The sequence below is a fragment of the Leucoraja erinacea genome, chromosome 18 (assembly GCF_028641065.1).
Source record: "Leucoraja erinacea ecotype New England chromosome 18, Leri_hhj_1, whole genome shotgun sequence".
NCBI classification, from domain to species: domain Eukaryota; kingdom Metazoa; phylum Chordata; class Chondrichthyes; order Rajiformes; family Rajidae; genus Leucoraja; species Leucoraja erinaceus.
In genome coordinates this window covers 22,434,041-22,459,168 of record NC_073394.1, presented here as the reverse complement: position 1 = coordinate 22,459,168, position 25,128 = coordinate 22,434,041, and the positions used below count along the sequence as shown (strand labels likewise).

At 39.7% G+C, this 25,128-nt stretch overlaps 1 protein-coding gene across 5 annotated transcripts in view; it reads left to right on the top strand.

Moving 5' to 3' along the window:
- dagla (diacylglycerol lipase, alpha) overlaps positions 1–19,992 on the top strand; it is a 174,089-nt gene extending 154,097 nt beyond the window's left edge. For 4 of the 5 annotated variants that reach the window (XM_055649552.1, XM_055649551.1, XM_055649550.1 and 1 more), the window contains 2 exons: positions 3,854–4,008; positions 15,788–19,992. In XM_055649552.1, the coding sequence (XP_055505527.1) occupies positions 3,854–4,008; positions 15,788–16,751 (1,119 nt within the window). In that variant the 3' untranslated portion in view covers positions 16,752–19,992. The remainder of the gene's footprint in view (positions 1–3,853; positions 4,009–15,787) is intronic. The other variant, XM_055649554.1, reaches the window with a different exon arrangement.
- Positions 19,993–25,128: the final 5,136 nt, after the last annotated feature.

The following is a 25,128-nucleotide window of genomic DNA, read 5'->3' as shown; positions in this document are numbered from 1 at the left end:
GTTATTTTCCTGAGTACTCACATACCCAGAGGAAACAAAAAAACGTTGCTCAACCAGTGTCCATTAAGTGTGCAGTAAAAAATAAATAGAAATAAAAATACATATATCATGAACAAATTAAACATTCTACTCTCTACTAAACATCAACAGGCGTTCCGATCGGCAGCGGCACGACAGTGGCTTTGCTGCAGTGTGTCCAGGTTGGTGGTTGGTGCGCGATACTTTGGCAGGGGGCAAAGTCCGTTTATCAGTCTTATAGCCTGCGGGAAGAAGCTGAGGAGCATCCTGCTGGTTTTGCAGCTAATGCCCCTGTACCTCTTCCCAGATGGCAGGATGGAGAATATGTGATGCGATGGGTCGTAGGAGTCTTTGATGATGGAGATGGCTCTGCTGATACATCTCTTCCTGTATATGTCCAGCGGGAAAGGGAGTGGAGCACCAATAATCCTGCTGACGGTCTCCACAATCCTGTCTAGTTGGTGCCGTTCGTACGCCTTGCAGCTCCCGAACCAGGAAGTGATGCCATAGGTTAATGTGCTCTCGATTGTCCCCCTATAAAAAGTTCGTAGGTGTGTAGTGGGGAGACCTGCTTTCCGTAGTCTTCGGAGAGGGTGTAGTCGCTGCTGGGCTCTCTTGGCCAGTGCTGTGGTGTTGGTTGTGGACGTCAGGTCATCTGACAGGTGGAGTCCTCAGAACTTCACGCTGCTGACCCTTTCCACATCAGCTCCATCGATGTGCAGAGGTGTATGGTGTTGTTTTCCCGCCCTCCTGAAGTCAACCACCATCTCCTTAGTTTTTCCCACGTTGAGAATGAGGTTGTGGGATTTGCACCATCCTGTGAGCAGCTCCACCTCCATCCTGTACGCCGACTCATCATTGTCACTGATGAGACCCACCACTGTTGTGTCATCAGCGAACTTGTTGATGAAGTTGTTGTTGAGTCTAGCAGTACAGTCGTGTGTAAGCAGACTAAACAGCAGGGGGCTTAGGACACAGCCTTGGGGCGAGCCAGTGCTCACGGCTATGGTTTTTGATGTCCTACTGCCCACCCTGACTGTCTGCTGCCGTTGCGATAGAAAGTTCAGGACCCAGTTACATGTGCCAGCATCAACACCCAGTAGCTCCAACTTCTCCACCAGCTGCTGCGGAATGATTGTGTTAAAAGCAGAGCTGAAGTCTATGAAGAGGATCCTGGCATAAGTATTTTTCCGATCAAGGTGTGACAGTACGAGGTTCAGTGTTGTTGAGACTGCGTCCTCTGTGGATCGGTTGGCTCTGTAGGCGAACTGCAGTGGGTCTAGGTCGGCAGGTAGACTATTTTTGATATGCTGCATAATCAGTCGCTCAAAACACTTCATTACTATGGGTGTTAGAGCCACTGGTCGAAAGTCATTATGGCAGGCTGGGTTTGGTTTCTTCGGGACAGGGACGATGGTGGCACTCTTAAGACAGTTGGGCACTACTGCCTGGCTGAGTGAGATGTTAAAAATGTCTGTGAAGACATCTTTCAGTTGCTCGGCGCAGTCTCTTAAAATGCATCCAGAAATGTTGTCCGGCCCTGCAGCTTTGCGTGGATTGATGCTGGCAAAGGCTTTTTTACCTCCAGCTGCGGACAGCCTGAGCGACTGGTCACTGGGAGCTGGCAGTAGTGCACGTGTCTGGGTGATGTTCCCATTTTGTCAAAACTTCCCCCCCCATTGACAAAATATACACTGCAAGGGACCGGAAGCGAGCGGGTAAGATCTCCGACCCCTCTCACCCTGGCCACAAACTCTTTGAAGCACTTCCCTCTGGAAGGTGACTCCGGACTGTTAAACATAAGAACATAAAACGGCTTTTCCCACAAGCAGCAGCTCTACTTAACACTCTGTAGCCTCCTTTTGCTCTGGTATTTTATTTCATTCGTTTCATATCATTTCTTTTCATTCAAGAAACCCATCAGGAAAAGTGGTACTGTATTAGATAAAAGGAAAATGTTCATTATAATGGCAGAGAGAGTAAATCAGAGGATCAGGACAATTTCAGAATTCAAAATGGGAATTTCAATACTGTAATCCCAACCAAAGTTATCTCTAAACTCACGGTCTCACCAACTTCTTCAGATGTATCTTAGAAAAACATTCTATTGGTTTACATCACAGCTTGGTTTGGGAACAGCTTTACCAAGACTACAAGAAATTGCAGAGAATTGTGGAGGTAGCTCCATCAATCCCACAGACCAGCCTCCCCGCCATTGACTCCATCTCTTCTTTACATTCCTTGAGAAAGTAGTCATATAATCAAGGACCTTTCTGACCTCTATGCCACAATCAGCGAGTATAGGTGACGAAACATCCTCCACAATAATTCTTCACACCCATGCCCTGCAAGGATTCTTCCTTACCATGTTCCCTATATACTCACAACTGTGCACCAAATCCTGCTTTTATTCTTTAGAAACCAAGAGACTACTTCTAAATATAACCAGTTCAAGTTCTGTTCAAATAATGTACAGTGATCTATAATGTGAATCTTAATAAGCAGAAAAAGTATGTGTTTAGAGTCTCGTCCTAAAAACTGCAGCCTGTTGTTGGCACTTGCTGATAGCTTGGATTTTGTGCTCCAGTGATGAAATAATTTGTAAACTTGTAAACCTTGGACTTGGAGAAAATGGCTAGTAATCAAATCAAACTGATTCTGCAATTTATATTACATTAAACTTGGACTGATATCAGTCTCATATTGAATCTATTTCCTTGTGTCAATGTAATTTGTGAACACTACTGCTGCAATTGTTGAATGTTAACCAGTAAGTATTCAGTCCCCACCAGCCTTGTTTGAAGAAATCATCAGCAAAAGTAGGATGTTCTATACTGAATCTCATCCAACTGAACAAGTTGTGACTATGCTACCAAAGGCATTCACAGTAGGAACTCTGTCAGAGGCAGCAGGTAGTAAGGCAGTAAGCTGCAAGAATACTCTAAGCAACCTTGTACACTAATGCATATTTACATATTCTTCATATTTACATGCTGTGTTCTGACGGGAAATATGGCCGGATTATTTTATTTTTCAATATCTTAATTTTACAAAATAAATGTAATCTTACACGAGTAGTGATAGTAACATGTCTAAGAGTACAGAGGGGTGTGTAAAATGCATTACATTTGTGTCTATGTAGAGAATGGGTATGGAATATTTTTGAAGAGGGAACCTGTTGTACCTGATGGCTAAAGCTTTTCACTGTATCTCGGTACATGTGAAAATAATAAAGCAATAACTATTCACGTTCCATCAACGTGAATAGAAGAGGTGGGATACCAATTCAAAGTTTAAAAAATTCTCTAGAAGTAGAAGGTGCTCAAAATAATGGACCGATCAAATACTAGAAAATTCACATACAATTTCCAAGACATTAAAATGAATGTATGAACACCAATGTGCACTATGTACATCAATGAATGTACACTATAGTTGATGCTGATTAACATATCAGAATTGCTTTCCTGCACCTATTAGCAATTATTTAATTGCGTTGAAAATACAATAAAATTTGATGTTGTATAAATTCAAGGCCTGACATATCACACCAGTGTAGACTCTTGGCGTTCTCACTCTCCCATATCAACCATACTTCAGAGATCACTAACCTTATTTTGTGCAGCCATTCATCATCATACTAAATTGTGTGGTACTTGGCCAATAGGCAGATGCATTTTCAACCCATTCATTCTTAGCTGAATTTAAGCAAAGGTCTTAAACCTCTAATCATTATTTTGTTTTCACTGAATTGGTGTAGAAATGGTGATTTAATCTAATATTCTACTCAATTAACCATAGTCCTTTAATATCAATTGTTTCATTGTCTATCCAGGTTCTAGCGAATTATAACAAAGGCAAGACAGCTTTACTTGGAGCAGCAAAGGTAATGGTCAGCCCAACAGAGGTGGATTTGAATCCTGATATGATTGTGCAGCAGCAGCCCCAACTATCAGAACATGGAGATCAAAGGAGGAACAGCAGTGTAAAGTAAGAGCATGCTTTGGTAAATTCAATGATAAAGCCACTTCACAAGCCTAAAACTGGATAGACTGTATGATAAATAACTATTCAAGTCTTTAGAGGTTAAACATTCTGAACTTCAGTGACTAATCTTTGCCGCATAGAGGTTTAAAAAGTTGGTGCAAAAAGGTGAAAGATACTTTTCTTGTTCAGTTGTTAATTCAAGAGCCCATTCAAAATGCATATTACTCCAAAAACAAGATGGGCGAGTAATATGGATAAAAGTGCTAGGACTTGAGTTACAGGAAGTCAGACTTGGTGAAACAGACTCCATCCTGTATCTGGAATGTATACAAAGCCATTTCAATGATAGTAATATTATTAGATCATATTTTTAATTACTTCTTTAAAAATGAGCATCTTCCTCAGAAAAAGGACGGAGTACACTTGTTCCTCGTGCATAAATCTCACATAAAAAGCAACATTTACTTATTTGTGCCGATTTCTGGCAGAAGTCTAGAGCACCAACAAGTTGGAGCAGGCTCGGTTCATCCCAACGCATGTTTCATCGTACTTGATGTCATTAATCTGTGCATCCATGTTAATTATTTAACATCAGAAATCAGACCAAGATCACAAGCCATGACTTTCCCAATTAACTCAATAAAATGAGGAATACATCAATAATGAATTGTGCACTCCAGGATATCATAACGTTTAAAGTATCCTTTGGTAATGTTTCTATTAAGGTAAAAAAATCTTCAGCAGGTTCTGTAAAGATCAAGACTTCCATGAAGTGATACATGTAGGTCACAGGCCTCATGATTTGTACAAACGATGACTGGCTTCGGGCCAAGCACGCAGAGCGCATTTGAATCTGCTCGGTTGCCAAGAAAGACCTTTGCATTGTTAACCCCATCATCTTCTCTCAACCCTCTGGTAGCTTGCCCGTGATTGATTTTGTTAGCAACAATTTACAAAATGTGCAGGCCAAGTTTATACACTTAATCAGCAAACCACAATAATGATTTCTTAAAACATAATTAATGTTGAATACCAATTTGGCAGCAGTCCAACCATTTATCACTCAAATGCTTCTGATCCATTTTCTCAACTTTCTATTCAAATTGATATAAAATTTGGAATAGAATCATCCTACACCAGAGATATTTCAGATTTAAAAATATTAGTTACCAGATGAGTTTGAAGATCTGGGTTTAAATAGTATAGAAGAGCCTAATTTCTGCATTTTAATGGAGGTTTATAAAATGCTGAGTGTGGTTGGAGAGGAAAGAGTGAATGTCATTGTTGCTAATATTTTTAATTTGATAAATCAGACAAGACGACACATAGAAATTAAACAAAAGCACAAATACAATACAATACAATACAATTTATTTGTCATTTGAACCCCATTGAGGTTCAAACAAAATGTTGTTTCTGCAGTCATACACACAAGAAAGAACCAAGACACAACACAATTTACACAAACATCCATCACAGCGCATCTCCTCCTCGCTGTGATGGAAGGCAAAGACTTATCTCTCCCCTGCACTCCCCATTCCCCTCCCGATGTCAGAGTCAAAGCCCCCGGCGGGCGATGGTAATTGTCCCGCGGCCATTTACGCCGCGCCGGGTGATGCAAGGCCGCGCTCCGGGTCTTGTTGTTGGAGCCCCCGGCGGGTGCTAGCAAAGTCCCGCAGCCATTCCAAGCCGCGCGGGGCGATGATGTAAGGCCCCGCTCCAGGTAATCTTCAACCCCACAACTCGGGCGGGTGAAGTCGCCGTTGCGGAAGCCCCGAAAAGCGGTCTCCCAGCAGGGACCCGTGGGCTCCCGGTGTTCCTGTCTGCCAGACCTGCGGTTGGAGCCTCCGAATCCCCGGGGTCGGGTCGCAGCAGCGCGCCACCACCGCTCCTCCATCTCCGAACTCGGCCAGCTCCGCGATGGTGAGTAGGTCCGCAGGCTCCGCGACTGGAGCCCCAGGTCGTTCCTGCTGGAGGCCTCTCCACGGTGCTAGGCCGCAACGACAACGGAGACCCGACAGAGAAAAGGTCGGGTTCTCCATGCAGGGGATAGATTTTTAAAGTTTCCCCCACCCCCCGCACACATACACAAAAAAATAAAAATAAAAACTACATTCAAACGAGACAAAAAATAATAAAAAGACAGACGGACTGCAGAGGCCGCTGCAACGCGAGTCGCGCCGCCCACCGATCATTCTTGAAGGTATATCCAAATAGATTAGGAGTGTGTATTTTGTTTTTATTTTTCAGAAACTAGTATGTTTAGACCAATTATCAGATTATTTGTTCAGTTCCAGTCCACCAAATACCTTCAATAAAGCTAGAAAAAACATTGTGTTGGAGTAACTCAGCAGGTCATGCAGCATCACTGGAGAACATGGATAGGTGGCGTTTTGGGTTGGGACTCTTCTTCAGACTGTTGGGGGTGGAAGCTGGAAGAGAGGTCCGGATAGGAAAAAAACCTGGCAAGTAGGTGGATACAAATCAGGGGTTTGATAGGCACGTGGAGAAAGGGTAGAGATGAAAAGACAAAGAGTGACCAATAAAGATAGAAGTGATGCTAGTTGTGAAGTCAGAGGAAGGAATATAGGCAAAAGGAGACAGTGGAAAAACTGTTAAGTTGTAAGTTAACCTGAGAGGAATATTAGATGCCATTTCTCCAGTTTATACAGAATGGTGGATATTTCCATGAGATTAAATGTTCCTGTTTGTAAATAGGAGTTTGTTACTGTACTTCAAAGCAGGCACTATTTATTTGTAATTTGAGGAATTATTGATTAAAAAAGTTAAATACATAACTGCCATTATTTGATCTTACAACTCTTATTCCATTTTTAATCTTTACAAGATAGTTAATCCGATGTAGTCATATTTTCTTTGTGTCTATTAACTGTCTTTTAAAATGTTCAGGCATTTTCTTTTATTCATCCTCAGGAGTTCCTTCTCATTCTTCCTGCAGCATATGTAGAGGTTGTTTTCCTCTCACTGTTGGCATTTATGAACCAAGGTAATACTCAGTTTGAGCCTGTTGATTTCAGTAGCTTCCACCTTGGTGTGTTAACCATAAATACATCTACTTCTACTAAACTATCTTTGTGGTCCCAGTTCATCTTTACATCTCCCCCAAAATCAATTTCTCAACTTTTCCTTTTTCAATAGCCAAACTAAAATGTTACTGTTCAAATCCTCTTTCCCATTTAAATTTGTATGCAGATTTATCGCTCTATTGCATCTGAGCAAATCATATAATTTGTCTTGCAAATTCTTGTGCCTAACTTCTTGCATTGTATTGGAAATTGACAATGTTGGACTAAAAATTATTTCCCCCCCCCTCCCCTCGGAATTTCCTGCTTAATTTCTCTCACTTTGCTATCTATTTCTGTTTTCAAAATCCACCTCAAGACCAACCGCGGGCCTCTTCCCCAAACTATTCCCAATTTTATATAATTTCTATCCATCCAATAAAGTTAGTAAGCAATGATTTTATTTGAAGAATGCTATCTATATATTGACAAGGTTATATTGGTATATTTAACAGTTACCTAACTACTGACAGCAGTTTAAAGATGTGTAGAGGAAAGATGCTCGTTTCAAATCTAAAAATAAAATATTTTTGATTTAGTCTAGCTTCTTCAGTATCACTGTGTCATTGCAATACCTTAGTACTGAATTAATGGTAATTAAGCTTTAGTATAATTCTTGAAGCATTGCATTTAGCTCGATTCAATTTTTTCTGACAGAGCTGTGAGACCAGAGAAGAAAGGAGTCACCAATAGCCATTGATTTGGAGTAATTTCTAACCAGGCTGTGTGTACCAGGGGCAAAGGAGAACCAGAAGCTTACGGAGCCAGGTCTCCTTTACTGGATCTCACCAGTGGTGAGGAGTGTTTGCATTTTATTAAAATGCAGACCAAGGAGAATTATAACTAAAAGATGAAGGTGCCCAAGGCGAGTTCCATCCCAAAAGTGATCTTTGCCCCTTACATTGGAGGATAACGATGGATGCTGCAAATGAGGCAAGCACATTCTAGCAAAGCAAGTGAAGCCTTTTATTTTCAGTATCTATTTCAGCACCAACTCCCTCTTTATAAGTGGTTAGTAAATGCTAAAGAAACATGCAAAAGGGACCAATAATGACTAGGAAAAACAGGATATAGGTTTGCAACAATGGACAGCTCTTTTATGAAAATAGATTTGACATATGTAATGACAATTTTACACTGCAAATACAGTGTGATTTGCATAACATGAAATAGAAACATGCATAGGACAATCAGCAAGTCATGCCTCTACAGTGTTTAAGACACAAAAAAGCTGGAGAAACTCAGCGGGTGCAGCAGCTGATCAGTCTGAAGAAGGGTTTCGGCCCGAAACGTTGCCTATTTCCTTCGCTCCATAGATGCTGCTGCACCCGCTGAGTTTCTCCAGCTTTTTTGTGTAACCATGCCTCTACAGTTCTCTGGCTTACCACTATTTTTGGCTACATTATTAGCCTAATTGTATCTTAAACTTCTCTTGATTTTTGTGATGTAGATTTAACATAATGTTCACTGCTAGTGTAGGTGTTATTCCAACATTTATAGGGATGCGTAGTGGAGTATATGACAGCATCGGTAGGCGATGTGAAAGAGGTGATTGATTCAAAAATCTGATAGCATTGGGAAGAATCACCTTTCAGTGCTACTGAAAGATATTGGTCTCTCCTATCCAAAAAAATAAATAAAACGAGTGCAAATATTAATATGAAGGTAATTTACCAATGATTAAATGAAATTTGAAAAGCAAAATCATCGTTGTTATTTAGAACATGGAAAATCACTTTGCTACTTGCAATGTAAAAGGCAAGTAATTATGTTTATCCAAGAGTGATCACATGAAACAGTTAATTGGCACGTTAGCCTTCATCAATCAGGGAATGTAGTATACAAGTTGGGATGTTACTGAGGCCACACTTAGAGTTTTGTGTTCAGTTTTGCTCACCCTGCTCCAGGAAAGATGCAATTAAGCTGGAAAGAGAAGATTTACGAGGATGTTGCCAGGACTCAAAGGTAGGAGCTATAGGGAGGGTTTGGGCAGACTAGAATTTTATTCCTTGGAGCACCCGAGGCTGAGGGTTGATTTTAGAGGTATATGAACTAAGATGATTAGATAGGTTGATTGCAGAGGGTATTTCCCCCCAAAGGTAGGGGTATCAAGATAGGTTGAATTGCACACGATCTAAAGGGAGAATTGCACACGAGAACAAAACATTACCCATGTTGGTCAAATGAGAGGGTGGTCTTTTACTTCAAAACTCTGAGACACTAACTCTTGGTTTTAAACATGCTTCTGGCTGATGAGTGTTTTTTTTATACCCAGCTCAATGACTTGGTCTCCCTTTAGTCCACACCTTCATATTTCACGTGTAGTTTTCTTCACCCCATTAGCTTGAACATTGCATATCACTTCCTTCAGTAGCCATTACTAGTTTTAATAAATGTTTCTAGCAACAAAACCATTATCTTAGATTCATCAAATACTGTGCATTTCTGGCCATTAGTGGTCTGTGTATCATCTGACACCATAGAACACCTCCCAGAACTAGAGGAAGGAATGGAATGCGCTAACCTTCTACTAGAAGGTGCGCAAGCATGGTCGAGGGCAACTCCTGCATGTGGGTCGGGGGCGCCCCATGTGTGGGTTGGGACGGAGGGGCCCGCAGGCAGAGTCGACGCTCCGGCTGTGGGCGATCCCGAGGTATGCCGAGGGGTGCGAGGGGACAAATGCAAAAGCTGCCGGATAGAAGAGACAGTTACATCTCCTCGACCAGCAAGGGGATCGTGTCCTGAGAAATATGGCCGCCAGCATGGCTGGGAGACGTCGGCAACAATGCAAACAAAGAAGAAAAAAGCTAAATAAAAATAAATAAATAAACTGATTGCGAAACCCGGCGTGGTGATACAGTGTAAACAAAGTGAAAAGAAACAAAACAAACTACAGTGAGCAATCAAGTGCAAAGTGATAGGGTAAGTTCAAATTGTCCATGGTGCAGGATGGGAAGCTGTGCTGGAAAACTAGAGGTTGCAGTGAAAGCCTCCGTCCTGAATGTGGTGCTGTTGCCGGTGGTCAGGTTGCAGGGGCGGCATCCGGCTGGAAGGTGGCGCTGTGGACGGCGGTCAGGGAAGGTTGAGCTTCGCTTCTGGCCAGCTGTGGCGGCCATTTTAACGGCCGGCTGAAGCGGCCTTCAAAGGCGATTCAAGATGCGAGCGGGGTGGCCGGCATTGACAGGCCTTGCCCCACCGTTGCAGGTAGGGACTCGATCCACCACCGGTGTCGATGGAAACTGGCTCCGCTGCCGCGCCCTTGGCCGAGGCTGGAAACTACCGAGTAATCCGTCGCACGACCACCGACTCACGGCTGGCCGAGGCTCCACCCCGCTGCTGGGCTAGACGGGCAGCTGACGTCCAGCGATCTTCGGGGTCCCCGCCAGTGAGGAGCAGAAGGATGTCTTCGGGCAGCCGCCACAGGCAAGCCCGCTGCGTCGGGTGGCTATGCCTTGGCCAGCGGCTGGCGGGGTAATGGACAGGCCCGCTCACTCCCGGAGCCGTTGGGCATGCGTCAGTGATGCTGGGGCGGGGGGCTGCTACACTCGCAGCTCCTGCAGCAGCTGGTGGGGCAGCCGCAGCCTCTCAGCTCCGGGCAGGTCATGCGGGAGAGCTTGGCGGCTGTCACACAAGGCCTGGACTGCGCCCCTTGACCCGGGCGGCATGCGGCATACCTTAGGGTAGGGCCGGGTTAGCGGCAGCGTCGTTCTGCAGGGCTGGGCAATCGGCTGCAGACATCAGGTCTCCCGAGGTTGCGTGTGTCGGGAGAAATCCAAAATTCCAATTTGGATAGTCGGGGTCACCAATGTAGCGGCACCAAACGTGGTGAACAGTTGCTTTATTCAGGTGTTACATGCAAGTTTGGTCCATTAACATAATTGTCATTGCTGCTGTAGCTGAGCGAGGTTGTCGTCTCGAGCTCAGCTACCTGTTGACTGGGCTGATCTCAAGGTGAGATATGCTTATGTCACAGGACACTCCCCTTAGCCCGACGTCACGTGACAGCCTTCGTAGCTACTGCTGAGGGTTCGACCATAAGTGGTCTGTTATTCAGCTGACGCCACAATGTAAACTTTTACTCTTCTAACAGCTATGGGGATTGGGTATTGGTATGTAAATATTGTTTGGACATTTATACACAGCAGAACATTTCCAATGTCAAATGTTGCAAGTACTGGACGTCATGGTGGTTTCTTTGCAACATAGGTAATATTCTGATTTTTATTCAGGTTGGAATCTTAGCCAAAATAAGACAGCACTCGAGGCCAAATCCATTTAGAATCAAGCAAATGAGAGGCTGGGCAGAAACATTCCCCTGTGCCTCAACCTACAATTGTACCAACAAGAGAGAGAAAACAGGCTATTGGTACAAGATCTGGACATTTTTCAAAATCACCAGTTAGAGTGTACTTGTATAGAGGTAAAAGAATGAAAGGAAAGTTTGAAAGAATTATAGTGTCAGTTCCCATTTTAATATACACGTGTGACCGCCTGAATCCATTTAAAATATTCAAATATAATACAAGTTAATTTTCTACAGGAAAGCACTTAAAATGGATCATTAATTAAATTTTGAGCAATTCTCTGATTGAGCCTTTGCAATTGGACAGTCCAAGAGTGATGAGTCCAATTTCCCTCCAGGGATGAATAAAGTTTTATTGTATCGTATGGACTTGCCGAACCTGACTGGAGCTTTCCAAATGTAAAAAGAATCCTGTCATTTTTTTTTAATTTATTTATTTTTTAAACTTTTTTATAAAGGGTACTTCTTGCCTTTTATCTTTGTTAGCTGCAAAAAATATTTGTTCTTTCTATATAAATTATTTAAAAGGCTAAATTGTTTTAGATAATTTGCTTGCAAAACATTTTTAACCGGTCAGGTTTAATTCTACAGCTGATCTAAAGACATTTGTGTGTTCCTTAAATTATGACAAATATGCTTTTCCTAATGGAGTTTCTTTCCTCATGCCATACTGTTACTAAGGTTGATATCTACTGAGCCATGTTGACAAAAAAAATGTAGATTACCAGAGTATCTCTGCAATGAATCAATAGAAAAGTGAAAATTATATTTGGTGCTTTAGAATTAAGAATTGTGCAGCTAGCTATTGGCTCTACTGTTAATAACATGCACCTTCTACTGCAGTGTTAAATTGGCATATCGTTGGGCTCTATTGTGTTGCTTCCACTATCAAGTAATCTGTTGGTTTGTCATTGTCAAGGTTGATTTGGAAGCATATCCACTGAAGAAAACTAGAAAAGGGTGGTCAGACTCATGCAGCCACAACTCAACAATTTTCCAGCATGTTTAGGTTGTTAAATTAGACATACAAAGCCTGGAGCTACAGATGTGAAAGGCTTATTCAGCTTGAAGCAAGGATTCCCTTGGAGAGGCTCTTCAATTCAGCAAGATTTCATACTTTAAGTACAAAGATTACAAGAAGCCATTAAATAATTACAAATGGTTATAATTACTCATCCAACTTCAATATTTTGTTCAGAGCAGACAGGCAACTTTGTTGAATTATAGATTTCCAATGGGAGCACATCTCAAATTAAAACATTTCAATGGTTCAGGAACAATTGCTTTCCTACCATCAGTCTGAAGAAGGGTCTCAACCCGAAACATTGCCTATTTCCTTCGGCCCATAGATGCTGCCTCACCCACTGAGTTTCTGCAGCATTTATTGTCTACCTTCGATTTTCCAGCATCTGCAGTTCCTTCTTAATTCCCTATCATTATTAGGCTAATCTGCACAATTCTAATCCTACCTCTGCGACAGATCACTGCAGGCAATGCCGCGGGCTTGTTTTCCCAATTGTGTTACTGCATTGTACCGTCTTTTACTTTTAACTCTTTTATAAACCAAGTCTACATGCCTGATGCTGTTGCAAGCAAACTTTCCATTGTCTTGTAACTCACCATACCTGTACAAATGACAATAAGCTTGACTTGTTAAAATATTGCTGATTCGTCAGAAGGATTCTGAACACAAATACCCAAACTCCCAAAAACATAGTTTTGTTATTACAGTTTTGAGGGATGACTCTCTGGATATACATACATCCATAATATTATTTATCTAAAAAATGTATTGAAAGATGTGCCAAGTACCAGAGATATATATCTTTAACAAAGCATTAACACAGAGCATGGCCATTTAATAATGGTGGTGTGGTAGGCAGATGAGAACTGGGGGAACTAATGGAAGGAGTGGGTAGGGAAGAAGCTACATGAGAGAGGGTCAGGTTTGGGGAATGAGGGGTATGTGTGGCAGGATCTGGGTGGATAGAAAGACTCAGGGACCCAATTCCCCCTCCTGGTTGCCTCACTGATCCATCCATCCTCAGCTGAATGGAAAACTAGAGGAACACCACCTCATCTACAAATCGTTGTTATCGAGTTAACAGGTTTTTTTGATTTTTTAAAAATTCCTTTCTTGCACACTTATATCTATGTGTAAAATGGATCAGAATTGATGTTACAAAGTGCTGGAGTAACTCAGCAAGTCAGGCAGCATGCCGTTCTGCATGATGTCCTTTTTATATTAACCAGCATCTGCAGTTCTTCGTTTCTACAGATTTGCTTTTTTGTTTTCAGGAAAACAAATCGTGAGCTTTTAGAATCCATATGTTCTTCATGCCGTTTTTTTTTTCCTGATCATGACAAGAACGTAGTTTACACTTGGCTCAAAAGCCTTTTGTGAGAACGAAAGGCCATGAGAACAAATTATCATGAAGCCGAAACATTAATTTTGTTTCTCTCTCTGCAGTTGTTGCTGAGCATTTCCAGCATTCTTTCTTATTTCAGATTTTAACCATCTGCAGTTTTTTTATTTGTTTGATTTATGTTCCTGATTGCGTTTGCCATTGAAGGACCGTTAGTGCCAGAGTGAGAAAAAAAGCTAAACAGGTCACTTGACAGATGTTAGCAAAAAAACATTAGCTGTACTTGGAACATGCATTCATCAACTTTAAGACTGGTGAATGTAATCAACAGACATCAAGAGGACATCTGTTGGATAGAGAGCTTTTTTTTGCAGTCTTCCATGAATTAATTGAATCTCAATCTGATTGGATTTTTGCCTAAAATACAGTAGTTAAAACTGTTACATGTAATCTAAGAAGCTTATAGAAATCATTTATTATACTTTGAGCTCCCCACCCACCAACTGCACAATCATGACTTGACAGCAATTTCCATGGCAGCCTAATTCTCTGATGAACTGAAACTTATGTTCAATTCATTGTGCAGAAGTTAGTATGTCTATGTTTAATAAATAGTGCTGATCAACATCAACCAAATCTTGGGGAATAAACTGATGCTCGTCAAATTGTGCCACATGGGTGGAGAAATGAAGAGTTGCTGAGGAAAAATATGGAGGTATAATTTTCCATAACAAGAGAGAGTAAACTGAGATCTGTAATCAATGGTTAATTTTTAGAAAATAATTTGAAAAAAATGTTGAGTGATCTGTTCTTTTCTAAGATTTGTTGAGATAAACTATAATAACAGTATTATAACATATAATAACAGTATCAATAACATCAGCGAGTTGCAGAATTAAAAATATTGTCAAAAATGAATACATTTGATGGTACAAGTTTAAAAAAAATAAAAATAAACAAGGAATTAGAGCGGTGAAGATATTAACAGTCCTACATCATAAATGGTGATGTATTCCTAGCTGAAAAATTGTGGCTTTAAGATATTTTCCCATGAAGGATTGTAGGACTTTGGTGGTCAAATCATGCTATACATTTTTCTCCAGCTGTAGAATGAGATTTGTCTACTTTTTTATCTGTTTTTTTGGACCTGTATTTGCCAGGCCATATCCAACTTGTTTTGTTACATTTGCGCAGTTTGCTTTTAAACTTATTCTTCATATTTATAACTTCAAGTATGTCGCAATTTTTGCTAACACTTATGTCCACATTTACAGTGTACATATTTAGGTTACGCAACATTCAAATATAATATATAGAACTGAACTTAAATGTACCACATAGCACAATGATGCAGTACTCTTCCGCTTATCCTAAATATTGGCCCTAACGCTATCAAACAAGGAGTGCGGATTCCAAGTGAGCTGCAAGCTAAAAATCTTTTTCAATGCCATGAAGATTTATGCTGTTGTGCCTTTGATCATTTCTGGCTCCTGAGAAACTGCTTCACACCCAATTATTTGCTGGCACTAAAGACAAAGCTGCCTCTTCACGGTTTGATGCACTTTGCCCCAACTTTGTAATTGTTGGAGTGAGTGCCTCAAGACATTTGCTTCACCTTGTTTATCCATTCCTTGATCTAGTACACGGTACAGTCTTGTGTTTCATATACTGCGATTTCTTTGTTGTCAGCAATAATAAATTCCAATGACTGCATTCTCTCTCGGATAGCAGTGTACAAGCTATTTGCAGAAAGGGGTTGTTTTATCAGAGGCATCTAAATTAAGATGTTGAGACCAACAAATTGTGAATTTCATGCTGTTTTTGGTGGCATGTGTCACGTGCATTATAACATGAAGGGCGTGTTCACCTTGGAACATAATAAATACAGAAGTATTTCTAGTTTGCTTTATGCTAAATAAAATGCAATCCATTACACCTAGCCAATCAAGTGTTAACATGATAAACACTTTAGTGGCAATATTAATATACTGGTGCAAAATTTGTTGGGTAACTGTTCTTTATCTTTTCAGCAGTAAGTCAAGAGCTGAAATAAGCTTTGAAGACCTCTATCGGACAAAACAGAATGTTCAGTGCCAAAGCGATCCCGTTGAGTTGCTACTAATGAACACCAAGGATAGGCTGGTGACGGAGACAGAGGAGCGGAGGGCTCCACTTGCCACCATGGAGAGTCTTTCTGACAATGAGTCAGTCTACAGTTTTGATTCTCGCCGATCCTCGGGATTTCGCAGCATCAGGGGCTCTCCAAGTCTGCACGTCGTAATGGAGAAAGACGAGTCGCCTTGTTTCTACATTGATCCAGCAATACCAGAGGAGAACCCCTCTCTTAGTTCCCGAACTGAGTTACTTGCTGCAGATAGTTTATCTAAACATTCACAGGAGGTACAACCATTCGATCCACTGCAGAACAGCTGTTACTCTCTGCCCAGCCCCCTGCAAGCAGATTTTGGTGAGCAGGAATACAAACAAAGCGCAGAAGTGGAAGATGATAGCTTCTCAGACACGTTGCTAATGGAAGACGAGAGCAAAGAGTGGACGGGGAGCCTGCGAGAGGTGCCGAGTCCACAAGTGCTTGAATTTGCCGAATTTATAGACAGCCTTTTCAATTTGGATGGGAAAAGCAGCTCCTTCCAAGACATTTATCATTTGGTACTTGAAGACAACTTAGAAGAATATAATGAAATTCCCAAGTCAGTAAGTGAGCACGAGATTCTGAAGCGGGCACAGTTTGAACCCAATTTGGTGCCAAAACCACCACGTTTGTTTGTCGGATCGGCAGATGCTGGGACCTCATCTGGGATCTCGGTGTCGCCTTCCTTTCCATTTAGTTCTTCAGGAGAACTGATGGACATTACTCCAACCTGCATTAGCAGCCAGGAGTGCCTGACTATGGATACAAAGTTGAGAACTTCAACTCCAGCAGACAACCAATCCAACTCTAATAAGCCTGCAGAACGTATCATCTCAGCTCTATAGAACCCCGGTCAAGTACTGACTGAGCATGCTAATTATATGGTGTTTTCCTTAAAGAGTAGGACTGTGAAATTTTAAGAGTAATAGTAAACCACTTGAGCCCAAAATGGCAAAATGTTGGTACTGAACCAGTATAAAAGACTCAAGAAATAAAGACCTGATCTTACTGGTAATTATCATGCTGAAGGATGTTAAAATGTAGTTAACCTGCACTTTCCCATCCAATTTATTTTTAATCTCTTGGTATCATATAGGATTAAGAAATATAAAAAAATCATGAAACTAATGTTGATGTTTAATTATCATGCAAAGGAGAATATCTTTTTTTTAAATTAAATGTTGTGATGTGGAAGTCACAGGTACGATCTCCATTCATGGTCTGTTTCTAATTGCCCAGGAACAAGTCAAGTGCTGGTGGAACCACTGCCTTGAATCATTGGATTTCTTGTGATGAACATCACGAGATTGTGGGGTAAAGAGTTCTTAGATTTTTGTTGGCAAAGGTTGGTGCTGCATTTACCCAATCCAGAACATTGCACGATGTTGAGAGGAACTTGTCAGTGGTAACATTTCTGCAGGACTGTTACCCTTTTTATGTGATGGAAATTGCAAGCTTGGCAAGATGCTGTAGTGCATTTTAAAGAATAGTATCAAACACTGCCATGGTACACAGGTAGTCGATTAGTTACCAGGCACATAAATCACTGCAGAGCTTCGCGATTGGTGAGGGAATCACGAGGCTAGCTATTTACAATACAACATCCAGTTATAACATCCAACAATATTGTCGATCAGGTTAAGTTTCTGATCCATGGTGCCCTCCAGTATTTTTAAATAATTTTCCCAAAGGATATGTTTTTTAAATTTTTTAGTTTGACGAATAACAGCTTTCAAAGTCTATCACTTAGGTACAGGCACTATTCAAGAACTCTGCAACTCAAATGAACCACATTCCAATATCTGGCATTAGTGTTGCTGTTACCAGCACCACACTCGTCAGTGTTTGTAAATACACGTTGGATATAACTAGGAAACTGAATGGTACAAAATCCAAATAAAAATGGAAATTCATAGCAGTTTAAACTGAAAATAAAAAGGAGCTAGTTAATATTTTGATACCTAGTCTCAGTGAGTTTCAAATAAGACAGAAGATGCTGCAAACACTCGGGTGGTCAGGCAGCATCTGTGGAAAGAGGATCATTAACTCAATTGAGTGTTTCCAGTATTTCCAATGTATTCTGTTTTTATTTCAGAATTCCAGCATCTGCCATTTCGTGATTGCATTGTTTCAATATCAGGATTTAACTCAATCACCTCATTCTGGTTATGATCAACTTATTGATTACTATCATTAACAATTCTTTTTTTAGTACAAAAAAATGTAGAGAAGTTGTTAACATTTTACTCTAACAAAATTAATTTATTTCTATTAGATTAAGATATTTTGTAGGAAATATTTTAATCCATGTTGCATTGTATAAGCTATTAATAACTTAGTTTAGTTTAGAGATACAACACGGAAACAGGCCCTTCGGCCCACTGTGTCTGCGCCGAGCAGCGATCCCCGCACATTACCACTATCCTACACACACTAGGGATAATTTACAATTACACCAATCCAATGAACCTACAAACCTGTACGTCTTTGGAGTGTGGGAGGAAACTGATCTTGGAGAAAACCCACACGGTCACGGGGAGAACGTACAAGGTCAGTACAGACATCACCCGTAGTCGGGATCGAACCCAAGTCTCCAGCGCTGTAAGGCAGCAACTTTACTGCTGCGTCACCATGGCCACCTTCCATGTGTTGTGTTTTGCAGAAATATCATTGTTGCTTGAAATTCAATTCTTCTATTATTTATAGGCATATGCTATTGCTTATTCTGATAGGATAATCTTAATATGGAAAACAAATTTGGCTTCATAGCGACAGCAAATTATTATTTCCCTCCCCCCCTCTCCTGGTTATTAATTACAAGATTGGCAGGTGTACAAGCTGATACAAGGGAGGATAGGTACTGACAATAGGTGCAGGAGTAGGCCATTTGGCCCTTCAAGCCAGCACCACCATTCAATGTGATCGTGGCTGATCATCCACAATTCCTGCTTTCTCCCAATATCCCCCGACTCCGCTCTCTTCAAGAGCCCTATCTAGCTCTCTCTTGAAAGTATCCAGAGAACCGGCCTCCACCGCCCTCTGAGGCAGAGAATTCCACAGACTCACAACTGTGTGAAAAAGTGTTTTCTCATCTCCGTTCTAAATGGCTTACCCCTTATTCTTAAACTGTGGCCCCTGGTTCTGTACTCCCCCAACATCGGGAATATGTTTCCTGCCTCTAGCGTGTCCAAACCCTTAATAATCTTATATGTTTCAATAAGATCCCCTCTCATTCTTCTAAATTCCAGAGTACACAAGCCCAGCCACTCCATTCTCTCTGCATATGACAGTCCCACCATCCCGGAATTAACCTTGAATTAACTTTTGGAATGTGGAGATGTTGGGCTGTGTGCACACTTCACAACAGTGGTTTTTTGGTTGCAGTAGAATATGATAGTTGAGGAATAGAATGTTAGGCTGTAAACATCCTGTCATTTCTCCGAGTGGTCTAGCAATTCTATAAATCTTTCCATGCTCAAATTTAAGGTTGTAATAAACATGTCATCAATTGCTGTAATGCACCATTATATTGCTACCACTGTTTCAACACATGTATCATAGTTACTTTGAAAGGATGGGTATTTATGTGCAGATGGCAAAATTAAATTTTAGGTGCCTGCATACTTTAGATTTGGAAGTTTTACATTTGGGGAGTGTTGAAAAATATGTTGGCGATTACTTAAAAAGTAAGCAAAGGCTTACTCTTTTTGATAGCAGTTCCCATTGGCTCTTTAACCATTGTTCTGTATAGTTGTTATATCTAGTTTTCAATTAGTATTGCCAAAATCTTTGACCATTTGAGCAATTCTATCACCAAATGTTTCACTATGCACTCAGAAAATATAGGTATAGCATAGCAGTGAGGCAGCTGTTTAAGGATATTTCATTCTTTTAGAAGACCACAAAAGGATTGATGTTATGTAAACCACAGATCTGATAACACAGTTGTCACAACAAATGAGTTCCTGCACAGATTGTATAAAATTCCTACTCTAGCGATAAGATTAAGTTTTAATTAGATAACCATGGAATGATTAAGGGTATTCAGTTGCTGTTTCTCCTCCTCCCCCCCCCCCCCCCCCCCCCCCCCCATATTGTTGGCATCTTTACATGAAACTTTACATCTAACCATGCTGTACTTATCAAGATGCCTGAAATTTAAAAAAAAAAGCTTTATTCATGTAATTAATGTCCATTACATGGAGGTTCATAATATTTGAGGCAAAGAATGAGTTGTGCATTATGACAAGGTGTGTTTTTTTTTCCTCTTTCATTTTAATGCATATTTGACAGCAAAAGTGGGACCAGTAGAAATAACATTAGCATTAAATGGAGAATAATTGTTTATTATCTACATCTACTTGATAGTTAATTAATTCCACGTTGAGTATTTGATGAATCAGTAATGCCTTTCAAGAATATAGCTTACCATAAGTATAAAGCCTATGATGCGGTTCATCTACATCAAAAGTAACTGAATCACCTGCACTAATCTATTTGAATAAATCTAAAGGAATACAGCATAGTGTTAGCAACATGATGAATTAACACAATTAAGCTTACTGATTCAGATAATCAAATGGACATCTCTGGAGTTTATCGCCTCACAAGATAAGAAATAATTATAGGAGCATGCAAAAAAAAGTGTTTTTTTTTTTATTGCTCTATTGTACACATGGAAAGGATTGTATAGTCATTGTGTTATACCGTGTAGAAGCAAAAGTGCATTGATTATTTTGGCTATATGCACATAGTAAAAAAAAGTTCTAATGGTGCACAGCTTGCTTTTTATGTCCTAGTGAATTTACTAAACATGAAAAGTAAAATTCCATGATCCCATGTGGATATTCATGGAGTTGCTTGATAGTAGGCAGCAAATTTAAAGTACAATTTTTCTATTGTATGTAGTTCAAAATTTGTGAATTTAGCTCACAAAAATATATTTACCCAAGTTGTAACATCAGAATTGTCTAGAACACCTTCTACTTCTGCAGTTGAACTGCCTTGTAGTCCTGCGTTTTATTTCATGACAAATCTGAGCTCAAACGGTGGTGTAACCTGGCAGTTTCTCTGCATTACAAGACTGCCAAGCAGCACAATCAATTTATAATAGGAAATATGGGAGAAAAAAAACTAAAATTTATTAAATACAATACTGTAAGCAACTCGAAAAGGATGTCGACTAAATACACATTTGGGCCATCTAATTTTCAACAAAAATGGTTTTCAGATAAGTAACTTCAATTTATATCCAAAGGGAAATGTTATTAGAAATAACTATGAGAAAGTTGCACTAATTCAGGTTCAAATACATACATTCTACCTTCATAGGTTACATAAACAAGTCACAAGATTAAATAATCCACTTGTAACTCATTTATATTATTGTTTAGTACTTGTCAGATTGGAGTTTTGTTGCGAGGCAAAAAAAAGTTAGCTTACCATTTTTTGTTTGAAAAGGAAATATAGTTAATCAGTGCGAGTACAAAAGGAAATGAAGGATTGCAGGATGTCGTTTTGTGTTAACGTTCCTAAAAGTGGTAGCGGACAAGGTGCAAGAATGTGGTAGAGTTGAGAAATGGTTCAGTCACAATAATTGGGCTCAGCTTGGCTATGAAAGGCACTGAACAGAAGCAGAGGATTTCCTAGTGATTTGCTGATTAGTTCACATGAACTTGTTTTTTTTGGCTTTCCTGACAATGTCAGCAGAAATCACTGGAGCAATTTTCAAGCGAATGTCCCATTAGCTGGAGAATGTTGTGGCCTTAAGATTGGAGGTAGTAAAGAGAACACGACAGTATTCTTTTGCAGCATGGACTTGTATTTATGAAGTCAAGTAGTGATTTGGTTGTGAGCCTGTACGAGTTGTTTTACTTAATGTATATGTTCAAGACAATCATCGAGGATTCAGCCAAAGACTGCTCAAAGATCAGTGACCGAGGTTGCTGACTTGACCCTTCATTGCGGTTGTGTTCATCATCTGCATTTATAATTATTTTTCCAACAGAATATCAAATTTAAGTTATTGTGAGTACATTACATTTAATGCTATGTGCCTTAATTTTCAAAAATCTTTTACATGGCACCACATGTGGCTTTGGGGAAGGGGGGGTGGTGATGGCGGAGGAAGAGATAGCAATCACTCAGAGATATCACTTCTGATTGTTACCCTGGAGGAGTAAGCTTCAGAGGAGTTGCATCATGAAAACAATGTTGGATTTGCCTCCGTGATGGCTCAATGCTTCTCTTCAGGTCTTGAGATATCACACTCATCCCACGGGTGGATGGTCGTTTGCCAAGGCAGAACAATGTTAACATCATGTTTTGCCTGATCCCCCCACCGTACTGCCTTTTCCAAATTTCACGATGAATCAGCCAAGGAGTCCGAGAAAATTGACTGAAGTACATTAAGATTATATTGTTCACTTATCAAGATTTTATAATTAGTATCTTACACTTAAACAAGGTTCTATAACTGAATTCACCAGTTATGCAAGCAAAATTCATTTAAAAAAAAAATCTATCGAAGTAAATGAGAACAATTTATCACAGCTTCTTATAATTAACTAATTGCGAGAGAGGCCTTTTTGTAGTTGCCAAGATATTGTTCTTTTAAAGCCAGGTACTCATCAATTGACAGGATTTAATTAAAAAAAACGACCTTTTAAAAAATATTCATAAAATAGCAATAGCCGTGTTTTCTATTCTGCTGTGTAGCTCAGCGATTTGGTGGTTAAATGTATTGAGTTTCAGCATCCCCAATAATTGCAGCAGCGGGGAGAAAGACATCAAATGGTGAAATATGCAGCTATAATTTGCTCTGGCATGACATCTGAATTAGTCAGTCTTGCGCTTGCTTGCTAGGTTTTTAACATTTCCGTTAGTAAGTTTCTGAAAACATAATCTGATTATGATCACAAAGTTCTGGAAAGTGAGCATAAAGGAAACCGTTTCACATTATCCAATTAGGATTAAGAAGTTAGAATAGCAAACAGAAAAAAAAAGTGGGGATGAAGGACGGGAATAATATGCCATGAAATTAGTTTGTATTTATGGGCATTTTTTTTGCAGCTTCAGGGCGTATTAATACATCTAATGACAGAAAATCATTTTTCAGACACTTAGTTGGATTTCTGCGTTGACCATGCAGGATTTGCACATATTAATCTCATTGTTTCTTAGATTAAAAATTATGCCCGTTTCAAAGTGGACATCAGAAACATAGTGTTAGTGACTTATAAAATATATTGTTAATTTCTATCTATTATACTTGAATAGTTCACTGCTAGTTTAGTTGCTCTGAGCATCGACAGCTCAGTGACGTTTCTACACACAACATTCTGCTCGGTGACAAGATTAAGATCACTGGTTGTCCACAGTGTGATACTGTAAAACAAAATACCTGCTGCAGTTAAGAGATATTACCCAAACAAATGCCAGTGTCTTGTAAAAATCATCCTATTCATTGTGAAAGTGGATGTTTGGAATGACAACTCACTAATTCCAGCCATCATTTCTCTTGAAGATACGTTGCTCTCAAATATTAAACATTCCCAAGCAATGTTAGTTAGGTTCATTTGGTCACAGGCTTGGAGCCATTTCCTCGCTATTTTCATGTGCAGTTTGCAAGATCAAAATCACATTTTCAAAACTATGAAATTGAATTTAAAGTATTAAATTGTATATAAACCTGCAAGCAAATTGAGTATTAGAGTTTGTTAAAGTAATTTGTTTTTAAATTAGTAATAATACTGATAGTTTATTTCAAGATGCAGGTTTTTTGTTTGTTGTCACCATCTGGAACACATGCCTACATTGTGATATTTGTGTGGTTATCCTCTTTCCTATGCTGTGCAATCTCCATGATATTATTTGTTACCACGATAGGAAGAAGAATTTTGACATCTGTATAGTTGAGGAGCATATTTACAGAACAGTATAATGCAATGTACAGTGTCCCTGTTGATGAAATAACTAAAAATTGAATTAAGGATTTTATAGATTGTGTAACCACCAGATTCAATTATTGTACTGAATAGCAACATTTATAAACAGCTTGATGTTTATAGGTGCAATGAAGTGCATCAAACAAGAGAGTGTCCATTTTTTAAAAACCTGTTGTTTACAGTTGAGAAAAGGGAATTATTTAACTTAATTGGAAGAAAATGTATTTGATATTGCGATCAGAAAATGCGTGAAAGCCCTGTTGGACGATTATCTGTGCTTCAGTGTCGTGCTGTTTTGTTCAATCTGGTTATTTTGGGGTCTGTGCTCGTGAATCCAGATAAACTTCACCATTGTACCTGCAAAAACTACTGATTGTGGAATTGCGTGTATTTTTGATGTATGTAATATGTTAATGTCACAAATGCATAATGAATACTATTAATATTCCTATAAGGTAAAATCCAGATGAATATAACTTAATTAACAAGGCTTTTAAAAACCTAGTGCAAAATATTGCAGATAAACTGATCAAGTAATAATGTTTAATAGTACACAGTTTTTCGCACTTTGTAATAACAACTTTATCCTGTGTAGATATTTACCTCAGTAAAATGAAAAATAAACTCCGACTCGTTTCTTGTTCAAGCAATTAACCATTCATGATATTAGATTTTTTGGAGTGTCCTGGTTTTTGATAAATAGATTATCAAGCATTTAAAGTTATATTCACTGATCCAATGTTCCCAGTATATATGGTATTGTACTGGCAGGCATAGGATCAGGAACTGTTCTAGTTATGAGCAGAAGAGTTACTATAACAGTATGAAGGAAATATATTTGAACCACCTACTTGTTGCACCTTATTTATGTTTGAAGCACAATATTGAAGATTTAAAAAAAAAAAATGATTTTCAAAAGATTGGGGGAGATACTCTACCACCCCACAAAGATGATGAAGCAAGTGCCAAGAAACTCCAATTACTAGTATCATAAAGTGAATTTGTCCTGCCTTTTAATACTTTAATCTCTTGGGAGGAACTTGTCTGGATCCCTTGAGGTCTAACAAACTAATTCTCAGCTTGTGTTCAGCCAATTTATTTCCAATGTTAGAAACAAACCAGTATTTCCATGGCACTAGTACCCTACTATACAACACCTCATCATATAACTGAAATTGAAGTCTATGATTTAGATGGTGCTTTCTTGTTGAGAAAGATGGTCCTCAGCTTCTGTCTCCACAACAGAATGTTGATAGTAGATTTTGTGCTGCCATTG